Raw genomic sequence first — 19,448 nt, 5'->3', positions numbered from 1 at the left:
CATTGAAAACATTTATTAGTGTCCAACCATATATACTCACAAGAAAAAAAGGTCAGAGGCACTGAGACATATGCAAGCAGGGTAGTGAAGTCCCACAGTAGGTAATAGCGTTTGCTGACAAATGAGTATTCAATCCAGCTCTGTGGGTGTCAGAGCACTTTGGGACCCACATACACAACATCACTGAGATCCATTCCCTGGCTCTGCCTCCAATGTGTTTCGTCATCTGACTTTGTCGCTAAGATGGATGAGTTATTATAACTCCATTACTTATTTATTTCATGATAATTTTCTAAAATGTGCAGTTCACAAATATATATGTCAACAAGATGTATAATCTTTATTTTTCCTGTGAATTGAACATGAATCTGTTGAAAGCTCTATCTTCTCATCAATAATTATTTTATCTTGTGAAGTGTTATTTTATCACCACCTCAAACAACTTATTTTCTCTTTATAGACATAGAAACTTCCAGTTATCTCAACTCTTAAGCTGTTATTGTAACACTTTCGCTGTCAGGCCCTGCCTTCTATTTTTCACCTCAGGTGGCTGGACCATATTTGCTATTTATTAACTTTTTTTGTTGTTGTTATTTTCACAGTTCAATGGACCTTGCCAGAGGCGTAACTAGCAGCTTCAAGGCCCTGGTGCAAGAAACCATGAAGGTCTCCCCTGACCTCTGGTCCCAGGGCCCTTCCCGCTAATCTTGGGGCCCTTTAATCCCATCATGGGGCCCTCTGTTATGGTCCTGCAGTGGGACCCTTTCACATGTCCTGCAGCAGGCCCCCATCCTAACCTCTTGGATATATTTTTTGAATAAATAACATTTCTAATCATATGGATTTAATCACAAGAGTTAACCCTTACCTCACAATCCACAGAGTTCTGCAGAGTTCCCCTTTACATCTGAATCTGCAGAGTTCCCCTTTACATCTGAATCTGCAGAGTTGCCCTTTACATCTGAACTTGCAGAGTTCCCCTTTACATCTGAACTTGCAGAGTTCCCCTTTACATCTGAACTTGCAGAGTTCCCCTTTACATCTGAACTTGCAGAGTTCCCCTTTACATCTGAATCCACAGAGTTCCATTACCTTGTAAGAGGGGACTCTGCAGACTCTGATGTAAGGGAGAATTCTGGGGCCTCTGGTTTAAGAACGAACACTGAGAACTCTAATGTAAGGAGGAGGCTCTGATGCAAGGGGGGAACATTGCAGACTGGTAACCAGACCCCGACTTACATCATAGTTCCCAGCATTCCCCTTTAATCATGGTTCCCAGAGCCCCCTTACATCAGAGTTCCCCTTTACTCCAGACTCCACAGTGTTCCCGCTTACATCATAGCCCCCCATAAATCAGGGTTCTCACAGTTCCCCTTACATCAGAGTCTGCAGAATTTCACTGTAAGGGGGATCTCTGTGGATTCTAATGTAAAGGGGAACTTCAATGTAAGGGGTGCTCTGGGAATCCTGATTTAAGGGGGGCTCTGAAGTAAGGGGGAATGCTTTGGACTCTGGTGTAAAGGGGAACTGCTCACTAAATCCCTCCCTTACTTCAGAGTCCACTGAGCACCCCTTAAATCCGAGTTCCCTACATTAATGTAGCGGCAGGAGAGAGAAGGGAGGGAGGGGGGACACTTCAGTTACCATGGAAGGTGAGCTCACTCCAGGAAGGGGGCTCAGGCAGTCTTCAATCTGCATAGTTCCTCCACCATGTACAGCAGTTGCCGGCTACTCTGCTGGGCTTTCCTGCCCACTCATCCCCTTTCTGAGTGCAGTGCTGCCAGGGATTGGAGTGCAGGATGGGCTGCTGGCACACATAGGAGGAGAGAGGCGGGAGGAGCAGGTCCAGCTTTTTTTCTCTCCTCTTTCATCAGTGCAAAGGGGGGGGGGGGGGAATTTGGGCTGTCAATACTGGGTCTGGGAAGATAATGTAACAGACACTCTGCTTATAACTGCAGCCAGCAGCCCTGCCGTGGAGCCACAGTCCGGCTCTTGGGGGTCCCCCACAGTGGTGGAACTCCAGGGCCCGATCGCAAGCACAACCTTTGCGACCCAGGTAGTTCCGCCACTGCACCTTGCCAATGCACCTCAACCCATATGTTTTTGGCACACAACAATGAAGAAAGGAGATTATTCTTTAACTAATTTATTTATTAAATGAGATTTTTTTGTATATATTGTTATTAGAGGTAGTTAAAGCAGAACTTCAGTAATTTTTTTCAACTTTCCATCTATTAAATCGTCTGCCCTTGTTGTTTTAACTTTGGATAGTAAAACTTTTTTTTCTGACAGTAAATACCTTATACTTCCTGTTTCTTGTCTGGTAAAAAGCCTAGGATTATGACATCATGCACAGTTCTCTCTCACTCTCCTGAGAGTTTGCCAGGAAGAGAGGGGGGATTAGTAATAAGAGGGCCAATCGGAGCTGCAGGGCTGCAGAGCTGGAGGCGTGCCTCTGTGTAAATCCAGGAAGTAAACAGGCAGCAGTTTCAGCTGCCCACATTTAAATTGGCTGCAGCCAGACTCAGCGGAGGTAGATTTCTGCAGCATATTTGGAAAGTACAGAATCACAGTAATTATAAAATAATATGCAAAGTGGTTGGAGGGAAGCTTCAGAATGGCAAAGATGTTTTTATTACAAATTATGTGAGCAGACTGCAGTTCCTCTTTAATAAATCAGGAAAATAAAGGTTTGAAAATAGTAACTGTTGCTAAAGTAAATTGTCAGGGATTGAAGCAGGCAGGAGGTGGTCAGATCGGAACAGACATGAGGAGAGGTGACAGGAATCAGAGAATGTCAGCAGGTGGGGGAGCAGTGTAAAAAAGTTCTGATCTCTTCAGGGAAGCTGACGGCTTCATTGCACCTAGCTCTGTAGATGTGTTCTGGCAGCCTATGATTTTGAAAAGGCCGCAGCAAGTGTCCCTAACTGTGACTCCTGCATGTTTATAATAAAAGCAGCAGGCTTATTTATGCACAGTGGGAGTACAGGTAGGGACATTTACTGTAGCCCTGTCAATGTCATCAGCTGCCAGACCATATCTACAGATCTAGGTGCAGGAAGCAGCAACCGCCACCTTTACACACTTTGTGGCCTTGTTAGCTGCCAGTAATATCCATTCACAAAAAGGGAAAATCTCGGGCACCACCTGCTTGTAAGTTCACAGTCACTGAAACGACCATGAGCTTACAGGTTTAGAAAATGCAGTCCACATAAGGGTTACTGAGATGGCCTTCCGATGTAACCCTTACGTCTATGATAGTAAAAAGGGATACTGACCAAAAGGGATGTGTCCTGAATGTGTCCTTGAGTGGCAGGTGGTGTGGGCTCTTTAAGAGACACAGTAGGGGTTATATGTGAACCCTCGCCTTGTAAAACAACCCATTTGGTTTAAAATAGAAATAAAAGGCAAAATATTTGTGTATTTATATTAAAATATTAATGATCACATAACCTCTGTTCTCAGCTGCATAAGGATCTTAGAGAGCAGGAGGAGGAGAAAAGCGCAGCACACTGGAAACCGACCACGCTGTGCTCTCATGCCTAGTGTGGTCAGTTTTTAAGGAACACCAGGGATTTCACACAAAGGAAGCAATACAAAGAGAACAGGATACTTTTTCATATAAATGCATGGTACAACAGACACATATCAGGAATATGAAATGTTGGGTTGACATATTCTTTTTTGAAAGAGAGGACTGACAAGACAGAAGGAAGTAGAGGTTTGTGTTGAAAAGGACTGCTAATTGCTGTGTGGGGTTGGCCACACACATGGGGGAACACTCCAGGGCTGACTAGATCATATAGAACCACTATGTTTGGCTCACTTCCTCTTTGTTACTTGGACTAGATTGACCTGAAAAGGAGGAAGTGTTTCTCTTTTTCATTGTGGACATTTGCATTTGCTGCTGACTATATTGCTCCACAAAGCCAGTGTGCTGCTTTCCTGCTAACCCCACAAACTTCACAACTGGTGGATGATGTAAACGAGCTTTAAAGAAATTTACAATTGAAAGGGACAATACCCTCCTAGAAATGGAGGATCTAGATCTAGAGATTGAGAAAATATTGAAGCAATTACTAACGGCTAACACTGCCCTCCACAGTAATATGGAGGTCCAGCAAAGGGAACCAGATAACCACCATTATAGTGAGACCACAGCATCACAAACAAGGACTCTGAGTGAGACAGTGTGCAGTCAAAGCTGTGGGACAATCAGATGTTGCCCCTGGCAACCAGGCTGCAGCCAGTGCAAGCCATTTATTACAAAAGCTGGCAACGTTTGAGAGAACAGAATAAAGAGAAGGTTGGCAGAAGGTGGCCTATGTACTCTTTTCTTCTCAGGAGACTCACAAAAGTCATATTATGACGACCTCACTCTTGAGGACACTAAGACCTATGATTGCCTAAAACTCGTGATTTTAAGACATCTAGGAGTGACGGCATCAGTCAGAGTACAATGGGTGCACCTTTGGAGCTACCAGTTTGATCAGCCGCCACAGTTGCAAGTGCACAATCTTATTCAGTTTAGTCACTAAGTGGCTGCAGGTATACACCTTGACGGGAACCCAAATGGTACTACTGTATTATTTTGGCCAATGTATTTGCATATCAAATGTCTGTATTTCTGCTAAGATAAGGCATGTAATATGAAGAAAAGCCATCTATCCTATTATTTCCTGCTATTTCAGCTCTACATTTTTAATAGGGATGCATACATAGACGAAGCAAGAAAACCAAAGATAAAGACAATGACAGGAAGCTATCTTGAATATCTGTTTGGACAAGATGAAGATCAGTTGGTAATTACATTCTTTACATTTTTTTCAATTATGTAAATCTCATAACAGTCTTCTTTTTTTTTTCTGTTAAAGACGAGAATAATCATTTTGTCTTACACAATAAAGCAACTGGTTTGAGTTACTTTAAATGGTTTACTCATTACATTAATTTGTAGTGTCCTACCCTAAAGTGGCTGAAAAGGCTAAAGATCTTTACCTTAATGCATTTTCTGCATTACTTTAATGAAATTAAAAAGCCTTTTAGGTACAGCTCCCCTCTGCTCCCCTAAATACTTACCTGATTCTCAATCCAGCGCTGGGCCCAAGAACAGCGGCGCTCTTTCCCTCCCTACTGGACTTGGTGAGAGCAGCGAAAGTCATCGGCTCATACTGCTGTCAATCAAATCCAGTGATGAGGGAGTGGGGAACGGGGCCGAGATGCACTTGTCAATGTGTGTTAATAGGGGGGCACTCGGAAGGCAGGAGAAGCCAGAAGCACCGGCGGGGGGGACCCCAGAAGAGGAGGATCGGGGCTGCTCTTTGCAAAACCATACAGAGCAGGTAAGTATAACATGTTTAGTATTTTTAAAAAATATCCTTTACAATGACTTTAAAAGTTTGCTTTTAATTAATATTGTAATATAACTTTTGTTTACTTATATGCGTTTCCTTATATTCCACAAAAATGAGCTGTATAGATAACCTAGGCTGATTTGCAAAACAAAAAAAAATGCTCTTAAGAAAAAGTGTGTAGTGCCAAAAGTAAATGAACAACGATGAGATGAGAATACTGTGTTATAAATGGACAGCACATTGAAATAACGTAAAAAAAAATGTAAAAAAAAGTGTTAAAAGTGAAAAAATGCTTGAGTTAAAAAAGTATATATAGAAGTCCAATCTTGTGGATGGAAATTAACAATAAAAAAACAAATGTAGTGAAAAAATATAGATTTAAATGCAAAGTCCCATGATAGGATCAGCAATTATAGGTGAAAACACAATAGTTCAGTGCAAAGATGTGCACAAAAATTTGGTGGTGACTTGAAAAATGAAGAGGTGATCCAGTACAGTGCTCCAGAATCATCCACCTCACCCCTGTGAAATGGACACTCACCAGAAAAGCTGCCTGCCATTACAGCAGCAAACATGCACTCAGTGTAGATCCGACATCTGTTGTGGGGAAGGCTGTTCAGCAACTCGCACCATCCAGATGTAGCTGTAGTAAATAAAGCTCACCGGGAGCCAGATGAAGTCTCCATAGTGTATTTATTGGAATTGTATGTTAAAAGACAAACTAAAATGAATCATAAAAACATATGACAATGGGTGCCACTGCCGACCCGGTATCGGACAGTGGCCTGACGTCAGCACTAGTGTCTGCTCCCCGAAGCTTTTCGTCCAATAGGACGTTACCAAGGGGTCAAAAAAAAATATGCTCCAGCTAAACAGATGTTTTCTTTTGTATCTTAAAATGGAACTTCAGTCCACTTTGTTAATTGGCTCCCCCCTTCCCTCCCCCGGGTGCCACTATTTGGGTCCAGGCAGAACCCATCAGTGCATCTGCGCAAGCGCAATGACAGTGAAGGTTTCCAGCTTCCTTGTTAGTGATCTTTGCGCATGTGTGGCAAAACCCAAGCATGCGGAGATACTGGGTACAACGGCGCATGAGCAGCTGTGTCACAGGTTTCTCTCATCATCTGAGCCCTGCGTCACATCTGCGCACCTACTGGAGGTGGTGGCAAAAGTGGAAGTGCTGCTTTGCAGTACAAATAAAGTCCTTAAAAAAAGTATGCCCATTGCTGATGTCTAGTACACACAATGAGAAAATTGGACGAAATATACCGCTTTTGAAGCGAATGTACGATAATCTAATGGTTAGTACACAGTTTTCAAGAGCCGATCAGTTCATCCGAAATTATCCGAAGGGATAAACACAAAAAATAATTTTGTATAATCCCAGAACTAACAATTTTCCTTTAACCACTTCAGTCCCGGAAGAATTTACCCCCTTCCTGATCAGAGCACTTTTTGCGATACGGCACTGCGTCGCTTTAACTGACAATTGCGCGGTCGTGCGACGTTGCATCCAAACAAAATTGACGTCCTTTTTTTCCCACAAATAGAGCTTTCTTTTGGTGGTATTTGATCACCTCTGCGGTTTTTATTTTTTGCACTATAAACAAAACAATTTTGAAAAAAAAGCAATATTTTTTACTTTTTGCTATAATAAATACCCCCCAAAAATATATATAAAAAAACTAATTTCTTTCTCAGTTTAGGCAGATATGTATTCTTCTACATATTTTTGGTAAAAAAAAAAAACACAATAAGCGTATATTGATTGGTTTGTGCAAAAGCATCTACAAAATAGGGGATAGATTTGTGGCATTTTTATTATTTTTTTTTTATTATTAGTAGTGGCGGCGATCTGCGATTTTTATCGTGACTGCCACATTATGGTGGACACATCGGACACTTTTGACACTACTTTGTGACCATTGTCATTTATACAGCAATCAGTGCTATAAAAATGCACTGTATACTGTATAAATGACACTGGCAGGGAAGGGGTTATACTAGGGGGCGATCAAGGGGTTAAGTGTGTCCTAGGGAGTGATTCTAACTGTGGGGGGGATGGGCTACCACTGACATGACAGCGATCACTGCTCCCGATGACAAGGAGCAGTAGATCCCCGCCATTTCACTAGGCAGAACAGGGAAATGCCTTGTTTGCATAGGCATCTCCCCATTCTGCTGCTCCGTGACACGATCGCTGGACACCGGTGGACATCAAGTCACGGAGTACATGGTGGGCACTCGCCTGTCTTAAAGGGGATGTACAGGTACGCCCATTAGCCCAGCCGTGCCATTGTGCCGACATATATCATTGTGCACTGGTCAGCAAGCGGTTAATCTGTACAGTATTCGTCCAAAAAAAATTGGAAGATCAAGACCATGCATGCTTGGAAACGAAAGAATACATTACAATACAATACAACACATTACATCACTTCTGAAGTTGTATTCTGTCGTACGAGAATTTTTGTAACTTTAGTAACCTATTGGTTTTCGATATGAGCCTAATATGCAAAAAAAAAAAAAAAAAAAGACGATCATTCATCCGATATTCTCATCGTGTGTACGAGGCTTAATAGAGCATTGGGTAGGAGGCTTGGAAGAACATCTTCACAGTTAAGCCTAGTACGCATTGGCCGAATGTCGGGTGGCATCAGCCGGTTCAATAGAAACCAGAAGACATTCGGTCCATGTGTATGGCAGTCGGTCCAACAGAAGACGCCTGGGTTGAACGAAAAAAAACTGATCTCCCCCGCTGAACTGTTGTGTTCTGACGGGGGGGAGGCGGTCCCCCTGCCAAAACACTCCGATCAGATCGGGATCAGGAGCCAGTTGGCTGCTGGTTTTCCAGCATGCTCATCCAACAGAAGCCGGCTGACATACACACAGGCCAAATGTCGGACGGTTTTTACCATTGAACCAGCCGATGTCGCCCGACATTTGGCTCGTGTGTACGGGGCTTTAGGGTGAAGGTCTGCTTTAAATGATACAAAACAATAGACTCAAATCACAATGGGGTAACAAGCATACTTATCTTTATTTTAGCCACGCAATTCTCATTTACAAATCACATTGGGCATAACTGAAAATAATTGTCACTTTTTAAAAATAATTATCCCTATTCTAGTGTGCTAGCTTTGTGAATTGATCCTAATGACTAAAATAAGCTTTGTTCTAATAAATATTAACCTTGCCATTAGTGAATCATTTTTACCGTTTGTTAATAATATGCAGCAGTGCAACCCTGTGCCGGATCTTTTTCATCATTTTCCATCATGTAACCCCCTAATTCTCTCCACTTATATTTATCGGCTTAAATATCTCATTGTGAGACTGAAAATAGTATCTAACAAAATGAATGGCATATTGGATAACCTGAGGACCCAACAATTTAATTATAGCATTTCACATGCAGTCTTAAAGTTTTCACAGCTGGGTTTTACAGATTACCACAGTAATTCACCATCAGAAGAAAAAAAATAATCTGTGGTTCGAAGACCTTGATCTGGTTCCTCTTTGTTTAGCAGAGTCACTTCAAAGATGAGCACGGCACTGTTATTCATACACACTCACAGGATACAAGGGAGCCTGTGCATGTTTATACAAGAAAGGACAAAGATATTTCATCGTATTGAGCTTCATTCACACGGTCCTATGTATATGGCTTCTTTTCCTTGTTCGTATATTGTTCGTTAATTCACCCATTCGTTAATATTAACGTACATAAAGCACATTAGGCTATTTGAGGAGAGGGCTTGTCAAGCTTTGTGTTGCTATCTTCACATCCTGGAAGTAAACCAAAGGGTTTTTCCGATTACTTAACATTCCTTTTGATACAGCTTTTTTTTCCATTCAGGTGTCACCAGAACTATTTAAGAAAGCATACTCATTTTACATCAACAAGTTACAGAGGTTATACTTTGAGTGAGTATTTTACTCCCTGACAAAGGTAGATTTACATGTATAAGCAAAAATGTTTCTAGCATTAAGATCATTTGGCAGATGTATCAAGGTTCTTTAAACCTCTCAAGCTTTTGTTTAGTGCTATGGAAACATTTTGGATTTATGCACTGCTAAGTTCAGATGTTTAGTATTTAATTTTTATTTTGTATATAGAGAGTGGAAAAGGGGGGAAAAAAAAAAAAGAGAAAGATTCCCGTTTAGGGCCACAATCACAATTCATGGGGACCCTTCTACCTGGTGTTGCAGGATGTTCTCATTCCTCATGTATTTAAGAGAACATGTTCTTGAAACAGAGTGCAGAAAGAGCGTTTCACTTATACAGAAAGATCCCCTATTTAGATAGGATTGTCCCTAGGGTAGAGAAGGACCCATAGTATGCAGGAAAATCCCTTCCGGCATACAGTGCCTTGAAAAAGTATTCATACCCCTTGAAAATTTCCACATTTTGTCATGTTACAACCAAAAACGTAAATTTTATTAGGATTTTATGTGATATACCAACACAAAGTGGCACATAATTGTGACGTAGAAGGAAAATGATCAATGGTTTTCTAAATTTTTTACAAGTAAATATGTGAACCCCCCAATATTTTGTAGAGCCACCTTTCACTGCAATTACAGCTGCAAGTCTTTTTGGGGATGTCTCTACCAGCTTTGCACGTCTAGAGAGTGACATTTTTGCCCATTCTTCTGTGCAACATAGCTCAAGCTCTGTCAGATTGGGTGGAGAGCATCTGTGAACAGAAATTTTCAAGTCTTGCCACAGATTCTCAATTGGATTTAGGTCTGGACTTTGACTGGGCCGTTCTAGCACATGAATATGCTTTGATCTAAACAATTCCATTGTAGCTCTGGCTGTATGTTATTGTCGTTGTCGTCCTGGAAGATGAACCTCTGCCCCAGTCTCAAGTCTTTTGCAGACTCTAACAGGTTTTCTTCTAAGATTGGCCTGTATTTGGCTCCATCCATCTCCCCATCAACTCTGACCAGCCTTCCTGCCCCTGCTGAAGAAAAGCATCCCCACAACATGATGCTGCCACCACCATGTTTCACGGTGGGGATGGTGTGTTCAGGGTGATGTGCAGTGTTAGTTTTCTGCACCATATAGCGTTTTGCTTTTAGGCCAAAAAGTTCAATTTTGGTCTCATCTGACCTGAACACCTCCTTCCACGTTTGCTGTGTCCCCCACATAGCTTCTCACAAACAAGACTTCTTATGGCTTTCTTTTAACAATGGCTTTCTTTTTGCTACTCTTCCATAAAGGCCCGATTTGTTAAGCGCACGACTAATAGTTGTCCTGTGGACAGGTTCTCCCACCTGAGCTGTGGATCTCTGCAGCTCCTCCAGAGCTACCATGGGCCTTTTTGGCTGCTTCTCTGATTAATGCTCTCCTTGCCCGGCCTGTCAGTTTAGGTGGACAGCCATGTCTTGGTAGGTATGCAGTTGTGTCATACTCTTACTGTTTTTGGATTATGGATTGAACAGTGCTCTGTTAGAGGTTCAAAGCTTGGGATATCTTTTTATAACCTAACCCTGCTTTAAACTTCTCCACAATTTTATCCCTTACCTGTCTGGTGTGTTTCTTGGCCTTCATAATGCTGTTTATTCACCAAGGTTCTCTAACAAACCTCTGAGGGCTTTACAGAACAGCTGTATTTATACTGAGATGAGATTAAACACAGGTGGACTCTATTTACTAATTAGGTGACTTCTGAGGGAAATTGGTTCAACTAGATTCTAGTTAGGGATATCAGAGTAAAAGGGGCTGAATACAAATGCACGCCACACTTTTCAGATATTTGTTTGTAAAAAAAAAAAAATTAGAAAAGCATTTATCATTTTCCTTCCACTTCACAATTATGTGCCGTTTTGTGTTGGTCTATCACATAAAATCCCAATAAAATACATTTATGTTTTTGGTTGTAACATAACAAAATGTGCAAAATTTCAAGGGGTATGAATACTTTTTCAAGGCACTGTATAAACAGATTCTATCTTCCATTTATGCATCTACCCCTCTCCAAGGCCGCCATTCTTCCTGACTCAAAATATCCCCCAAATCCACTAGGAGAACCCCCCCCCCCATTTCTTCGTACTGTGCAAAACCTGCTCCAGCTTAAGTTTTCTTCAGTCAGAATTTTGAAGTACCACATCCCCCCTACCTATCACCTATTCAAGTTGATTGCTAATTTCTGGGGAATAGCAGGAAGAGCCATCATCTTTCCTTACAGCTTTGACAACTCAACAACCACTGAATGCTGTACATGTGTTTTGCCAGGCCTTGCCAATATACCTCCTGCCTTGTTGTGAATTTTGTTCTTGAGTTCCTAGTAGAAGTATGGACAGGTGCAACCAGGCATATTTTCATTGTATGCAGTGGGCGAAGTTCTATTTCTGCATATACAAGTACCCCAAAATTTAATGAACATACCACCTTTACAGTTGTAGCACCCTTCTAGGTAGGTGCAAAGATAGTTAGATAAGTGTTATGCCTCGTATACACGATCGGACTTTCCGACAACAAAACCGTGGAATTTTGTTCAAAGGTTGTTGGCTCCAACTTGTCTTGCATACACACGGTCACACACGGTTGGCCAACAATTACGAACGTGGGAATGTGGTGACATACAACACGTACGACGACCTGAGGAAAAGGAAGTTCAATAGCCAGTGCGGCTCCTTCTGCTTGATTCTGAGCATGCGTGAACTTTTGTGCGTCGGACTTGTGTACACATGGTCGAAAATTCCAACAACAAAGTTTTGTTGGCAATAAATTTGAGCACCTGCTAGCCAACATTTTTTGGCGGAAAGTCCAACAACAAATGTTCGATGGAGCATACACACGGTCGGACTTTCAGCCAACTTTCAGCCAACAAGCTCACATCCAACATTTGTTGTCGGAAAATCCGACCGTGTGTATGGGGCATAAAAGTGTGTTTTTGATAGGTAAATTTAGTTGCCACATTGTAGGTAGCGTGGCTATAATTTTGTGTAGGTAAAAGCATAGTTTGGCTCACTTTACCCAGTGAGCTGTGATTGTTTAGTCAGGTCAGATCTGTATGCTCTGCTGCTGCCAGTCTGCTGGATAGCTCCGTCTGTATCCAGGCAACTTGAGAAGTTTCTGGATGGTAGGTGTGGAGCTATGCAGATGGCAGCATACATATTGATACAGCCCCAGCCTATCCTACAGAAGCAGGATCTAAAGGCATGATAGGAGACTATATTTATTCCAGGAGCACACAGAGTTCCGGATCTTGTCCCAGACTGGAGGAGTCCAGCCTTGGGGCCACGCTGCCCTCCCAGTCAAAAGGTTGCTGTTGGTGATTCCTCAGCTAGGCAGCCTGAGGGGAGGAATGCTGAGACCCAGGTGCTTAGAAGAAGCTTACTGAGGGAAGCTGTCTGCCAAAGATCTGTCTATATCACTGGAGGGTGTCGCTTGGAAGATTGGAAGGCGGCTGCTATCTCTCTCCTTGGGCCTTGTGAATACAGATCTACAGATGAGAGATATTGGGAACCTTGTGCTCTAGCTACCCCTCTGTGCCTTATAGTCAGCCGTAGGTCCGTTAACCACTTGCCATGCAATATAAATATATATATATTTATTATGTTGTTGTGGTCTGCAAGTGGTTTACCAGGATTAAGTCTGAAGATATCAGCCACAACCCCTTTTTTTTCAGCAGACAGCCGGCTTTCTCATGAACCCATCCTGAGCGACTCATGAGCTGTTGGGCCGGTTTCCAAAGCGGCGAAAGGGATGCCTGCCACTCGCTGGTGCTTCTCAGGCTTTCCGTTACTGCCGGTTCGCCCAAGAGACGTTCCAATGGTGCGGCCGTCTGCTCCCATAAGCAGTCAAAATGTTAACACTCTGCCTGTCCCTCTGTTTTCCTATTAAAAACTGACCACACAAGGCAGGAGAGCACATCATGGTCAGTCCTCTAGCTATGCTGGGAACTCAGCCTGCTCTCCTCCAATGATCAGACTTGTCCTGACATGCCTCCCCTACACAGATTTTCACTGGGAAGCTCAGTGTGCTGCTGTGTTTCCTCCTCCAGCTCTTATGCAGCTGAGAACAGAGGGAGTGTGATCAATGGTATTTTATATCTATACACAGATGTTTTGCCTTCCATTTCTATTATAAACTGAATGGGTTGTTTTACTTGTTTTACAACGTGATCATTTACAATCACTTTAAGTAACACTTACTGGTTAATATACTGAGAAGGCATGGAACGAAAACCTTTTTTAAAACCCGACAGAGGTCCTCACCATTCATAACTCTATCCAAAACTATAACAAAGCTTTGCCTGGGGTTAGGCTTTAATATTATTATATTATCGCCATGACTATAACCACACACTTATATTAGAGATTCTTGAAATATTACTCACAGAATATAGTAATTCTTTCAGAGACTTGTTATTTCTGTTTACATTGTTTCTATGTCTTTTCATATTGTATTACATGGATATCATTACATGTATTGTAGGCTTCAGTGAAAGGCTAATAAAACATTAATTCCTTCTAACATATGCAGTGCTTGGATGGAGTACTGTGCAGCAAGGAAAGCCAGAAAGCTGGACATACAGGCCAAGCTTCAAAGTGCTGAGACTCACCATGCAAAAACTGTGCTGAAAACCATAATACACAGATGGGAGAAGTGGGTGAAATTTCGAAGTAGCCAACATATAGGTATGTTCTGAAATGCCATAAAGTTGTATTGTCTACTTCATAGATTTTTTTTAAAGGTACACGTACTGTACACATACTGCACCTATACATGCATATGCTGTCATTTGCTTTTAATCTAGAACTCCAGTATAAACAAACTACTTTTCCTTAGTTTATAATTCTGTTTAAGTTAAAGAGCTGTTTTGATTTCCAACATTAACTTTTAAAAAATGTTCTTGATTTTTGAGGGTTTATAATATGCAGGGTGGTTGACCATTCAAGCTTCGAGCTTGTCGGATTATACACTAACTGGTTATGAACTAACATAACTGGTAAAGCGCAATGACAGGCAATTGACTTCTCTGTAAGTCAATATTTAGCCTGGTCCCCTTTTGGCACTAAGCCTACCCCTTTTCAGCTATCAGAGCAGCTATTGACTACCTCTGACACTAGAATGTTCAATGGTGGAAGTGGTGCTTGCCATCAAAAGGCAGAAAGTCTTAGTCATAAGTATCAGGAAATAGGGGGATACATGCTTTTACTTTACCAATAACACTTTGGAGGACCTGACAAGGTCCATATAAGATCAGTGACACTTAGTGGGAGCCATACTGAGTCATTGCAAAAGAGTGGCTACACACCTTAAACCAAATATTTGATAATTCATCTACGTTTTTATAGTGGTTGTAGATATAGGGATTTACAGAAGTAACTTTTATGAAAATACAATTGTAGAATATTACTAGCATAAATGTGAACAGAGCATTGGGTGAGTTCTTTATTGTTTTAACTGTGCTGCATACAGTTACTGCTTTACTGTATAAGGTGTTTGTTGATTTTGTGTGCATGTGTGTTTTTTATATGATCACTGAATAGCAGTAGTCATTTCCTTTCATTTTTCCTCTTTTACTGAAATTTTATTAAAGTTTTCCAATATAACAAGAGAAATAAAGCATTACAAAAACTAAGTGTGCACTTAAAATTGCAGTACACCTTGTTCAAACAATGCTCCCCAAATGCAAAATGAGAGCGACAACAGTCTAATGCTGTAATAGAAAATGGGTAATGCAAAACTTGCAGAGCATCAATTTGTAAAAATGGGATGAATATCTAATGCCCCGTACACACGGTCGGATTTTCCAATAGAAAATGTCCGATCGGAGCGTGTTGTCGGAAATTCCGACCGTGTGTGGGCTCCATCGGACATTTTCCATCGGATTTTCCGACACACAAAGTTGGAGAGCAGGAGATAAAATTTTCCGACAACAAAATCCGTTGTCGGAAAATCCGATCGTGTGTACACAAATCCGACGGACAAAGTGCCACGCATGCTCAGAATAAATAAAGAGATGAAAGCTATTGGCCACTGCCCCGTTTATAGTCCCGACGTACGTGTTTTACGTCACCACGTTTAGAACGATCGGATTTTCCGACAACTTTGTGTGACTGTGTGTATGCAAGACAAGTTTGAGCCAACATCCGTCTGAAAAAATCCTAGGATTTTGTTGTCAGAATGTCCGAACAAAGTCCGACCGTGTGTACGGGGCATTAGACTTAATGTCAGGTCACCTGAATCCAGGTGACAGATGCACCCCATTGGGGTCAGGAGTACACCACAAGGTAGTGGACCATACGGCTGACTGCTGCAGATTGAGCTCTGGATGATTCAGGAGAGCAGGTACTCTGTAGCACCAACACGGTTCACACTAGGAGCTAGAACATGAGATTTCCCATCTAAGTGCCAGCGGGTGTTCACTAGAGCCCCTTGTGATGGGGATATCGTAATATCGTGCAGTCAAAACCACAAATGTCTCCCCAGTTCCATAGCACAAAATGAAAGATATGGCTGGAGGGCCTGGCCTGAGGAAAAAAAAATTAATTTAGGCAGCCATGGCCTACCCTACATGAGCTCAGCAGTGGGAGAGGGAAGCACATAAGGACAAGCAACAGAGAAAGAAAGAAAGAGAGTAAGAGGGGGAGGGAAAAAGGAGAAGGTGCCCCAGGGGATTTTTAAGCTGTGTCGCATGGAAGCTTTACAGATCTAAAAATCGGGAGGTCATTTGAGAGGGTGGGAAGTGGTCTATCTAGGGCTGCCAAACATGTTGGAATTTGTCATACTTATCTTCAAGGATTGCTGTTAATCTCATGTTGATGAGCATATTGTGAACCCAGTTCTTAACCTCTTCAAAGCTAAGAAGCGGTGTCTTTCAAGACCACGCTATAGTTGGCTTCGTCGCCATTAAAAATATGAGTGGTTAGAGTACGTTCCCGACAGGTAGCGTCTGAGATAGGTTTATGTAAATGTGTCTTCCATGGGTCTCTCCACAAATTCACGTGAAGGACCACATCGACCAGTGTGTACACCCTGATTCTTAACCTCCAGACTTTAGGACAGGTCCACCATATACTGTATGTTTCATATTGCCCAAATCTGGGCAACCTCAGAAGCAATTGGAAGGGTATGATGGTAGACATTTCACGATCCTAGCTGGGGTAAAATACCAATGAGACAGAACTTTAAAAGAACTTTCAAGAGTGAGGACATTGCAAGAGGCCTCCCACATTTTACACCAGTCACCTGGCTGTGGATCTGAACCAAAATCTTTTATCCATTTGTCACAGTACATGGAGGGTCTGTGGTAATTTTTCCTCTTTCTACTGATCTGAGCTGTCTGGGTAACAAATTTGTGAGAAACATGCCTATAGGACACTAGGTTGTTAAATTTTAGGGGTCTCCTGTATGGCTATTCCAAGGGTCTGTTCTTAACAATGTAAATCTTATTTACCAGCAATAGCAATGTATTCACTTTGGTATCAGTAATCAATTATTTTCATGGCAAACCAAGTCGCAAATTAGTCAACGCTGTGTAAAGCTGGCCACATAGATGGACCAAAATTCAACCGATTCAGCAGGGACTGGCCAAATTTTAATATATGTGTGGCCGCTGCCACTCAATAGAAGTTGATCTAACGATTGACTTCTGTTGAAGGGCTTGTTGAAATTTTTTTCTCAATCAGTAGTTGATCAGTGTATTCTGAGAGTGGAGATGTCTTGCTGTCCACCTTGGTTGTTTGGATAGGGGAACCAATTTGGTTTCTTTCAATGAGCCCACTGGCCGATTGAAAAAAAAGTCATCTATGGCCAGCCTTAGGGCCCTTGTTGACAAGCTTCTAATGTGTTATGCATTCCTATACAAGTCTATAAATGTCTAGATGTGCTAAACCTGCTTGAAACAGATCAAATGCAGGTCAGAAGGAGGTCAACTGCAGGTCAAACACACAGTGCAAACAAATAGAAAACCTCCATATACACAATCCTATACTCACAGTTGATCCAGAAGAAAGCAAAAAAGAAAAAACAAAAAAAACACCCATATGCAGCTCTATCCATAATGCTTTAGCACTTTCACACTCTCCATCAACTAGGTCCTCTTTCACACTCTCTTTGAGATCACTTCTCACATAGAGAGAGAGATATAGAGACAGATACCACCATCTTTTACCCTACTCTCCGAAAGAGAGTAAAGCCAAGAATACTAATAGCCCAATCATGTAAAAAATGAAGCCAAGATTCAGCAATACCAGTTAAATCATAGTTTTCTTCACTCACCAAAACTCCCAACTCCCCTATTTTGCTTGGCCAACTTTTGGCATTGGTGAACAAACACTTTAAATCATTGTTGCATTTTGCACTTGCATTTTGCATATCTTCTTTACATAAACAGTACTAAATATTGCCATAGGGTGCCATAGCCCTCCCCACATCTTCCCCCATTCCACCCTTTATTAGTGTTTGACCCCTGACTGACTTGTCTGCACCATTATTTTCTAACTCTCCCTACCCCCCTCAATCTTGGTTGAAATACTCCACCAAATTCTCCACCAAAACTGTAAACTAGAGAAGCAAAATGATACCCCAGCTCCACTGCCAATATGATGATCTATGAACTGTGATCCGGTGCTCTAGCCAGGACGTTCAGGCCCCAAAATGCAGTACTTGAATCAGAAAAGGGCTGGCGACTCGGATGCTCTTGAATAAAAGTCCTTTATTGGGTTACATGGGTACACGGGTACAGGCTAGGCTGACGCGTTTCGGCTAAGAAGCCTTCATCAAAGCATACATGTTTGATTTAAAAACTGATATTTATAACAGAGTAAGCACTCCAAATAGGGCAGGTGCATCCTAATCAGAGCAATCAAAACAATTAAAAACACATGGAGAAGAGAAAGAGAAGCACAGCAGGCATATGAGAAACATTCCATGAACAAATAAAGCATATTCAAAATGGTGAGATAAATGTATCAAACAATGCGACTATGTTGAAAAAATGCGATTATGTTAAAAAAAGATTTATATCCATCCTATCGTTCAAACCATACGGTTTTCTAGTATTGAGGGTATGTATCCACCATACTTCACGCTTGAGCAAAATATGATGAGTTTCACCTCCTCTTGGGGGTTTTTTAACCTATTCAGCACCAAAAAAGGAAAAAGTGTCAAGATTACCATGATGGAATTCCTGGAAATGTTTTGACACATTTGAGATATTTTTAGCATTAGTATTTGTAGTGTCATTCACATGTTCCGAGATTCTCCTCTCAACGGGCGTATAGTGCACCCAACGTATTGTAGACTGCAGGTACTACACTGAATAACATATACCACCGATTTAGAGTTGCAGTTTATATACTGTTTGGCATATGTTTTCTTGGTAGAAAACGAAAAAAATCGAGGTGCATTTTTTATGTCTATGACACTGCCTGCAGGTGTTGTGGCCACACATGTAGGAACCTACAGTGGAAAGCCAGGTCTGCGATTTGTTTGACTTCTGGGAGCAAAACAAGCTGGGTGACAACATACTTCCCAGACTGGGGGCCCTTCTACTGGAAAACTGACAACCGCCCTGGATAACAGAGTACAGATCCTTGTCAGCATACAAAATGGGGAGATGCGCTTTAAGAATCGCTTTCTAAAAGTTCTGGAAGTCACTGTGTTGCTATCTGGGTGCCCCATCAAGGTCAAATCCAAATAGTCTATTTGGGTCGGGTGGTGCACACAGGTGAACTCCAGGTTTAGGGAGTTGGTATTAATATATTTCATAAAGTCACCTATGTCACCACTCGATCCATTCCATACTACAATCAGATCATCAATGAAACGACCATACCAGGCGATGTTGGTTTTGAATGGGTTACCATGGGCAAATAAAGTGGATTCTTCCCACCAGCCCATGTAAAGATTCGCCAAAGAGGGGGAAAATTTAGCCCCCATGGACGCACCTTGACTCTGAATGTAGTATCGTTCAAACATGAAGAAATTGTGTGTCAGGAGAAACTCTACTGCTCTACAAATAAACTCACGTACATTAGGACTATAACCACTGTAGCATGAAAGATGATGTTTGATGGCTAACAGTGCTAGAGAGTGAGGAATGCAGGAATACAGAGATCTAACATCTA

At 41.8% G+C, this 19,448-nt stretch overlaps 1 protein-coding gene across 1 annotated transcript in view; it reads left to right on the top strand.

The window, feature by feature from the left end:
* The window catches only part of FBXL13 (F-box and leucine rich repeat protein 13), a 276,722-nt gene that overhangs the window by 15,301 nt on the left and 241,973 nt on the right, over window positions 1-19,448 (top strand). Inside the window, exons 3-5 of the mRNA XM_073619601.1 lie at window positions 4,709-4,802; window positions 9,214-9,281; window positions 13,855-14,009. Coding sequence (XP_073475702.1) covers window positions 4,709-4,802; window positions 9,214-9,281; window positions 13,855-14,009 — 317 coding nt within the window. The remainder of the gene's footprint in view (window positions 1-4,708; window positions 4,803-9,213; window positions 9,282-13,854; window positions 14,010-19,448) is intronic.

This window comes from Aquarana catesbeiana, linkage group LG03 (genome assembly GCF_042186555.1).
Source record: "Aquarana catesbeiana isolate 2022-GZ linkage group LG03, ASM4218655v1, whole genome shotgun sequence".
Taxonomy (NCBI): Eukaryota; Metazoa; Chordata; class Amphibia; order Anura; family Ranidae; genus Aquarana; species Aquarana catesbeiana.
This window is presented reverse-complemented; position numbering and strand designations above follow the sequence as displayed.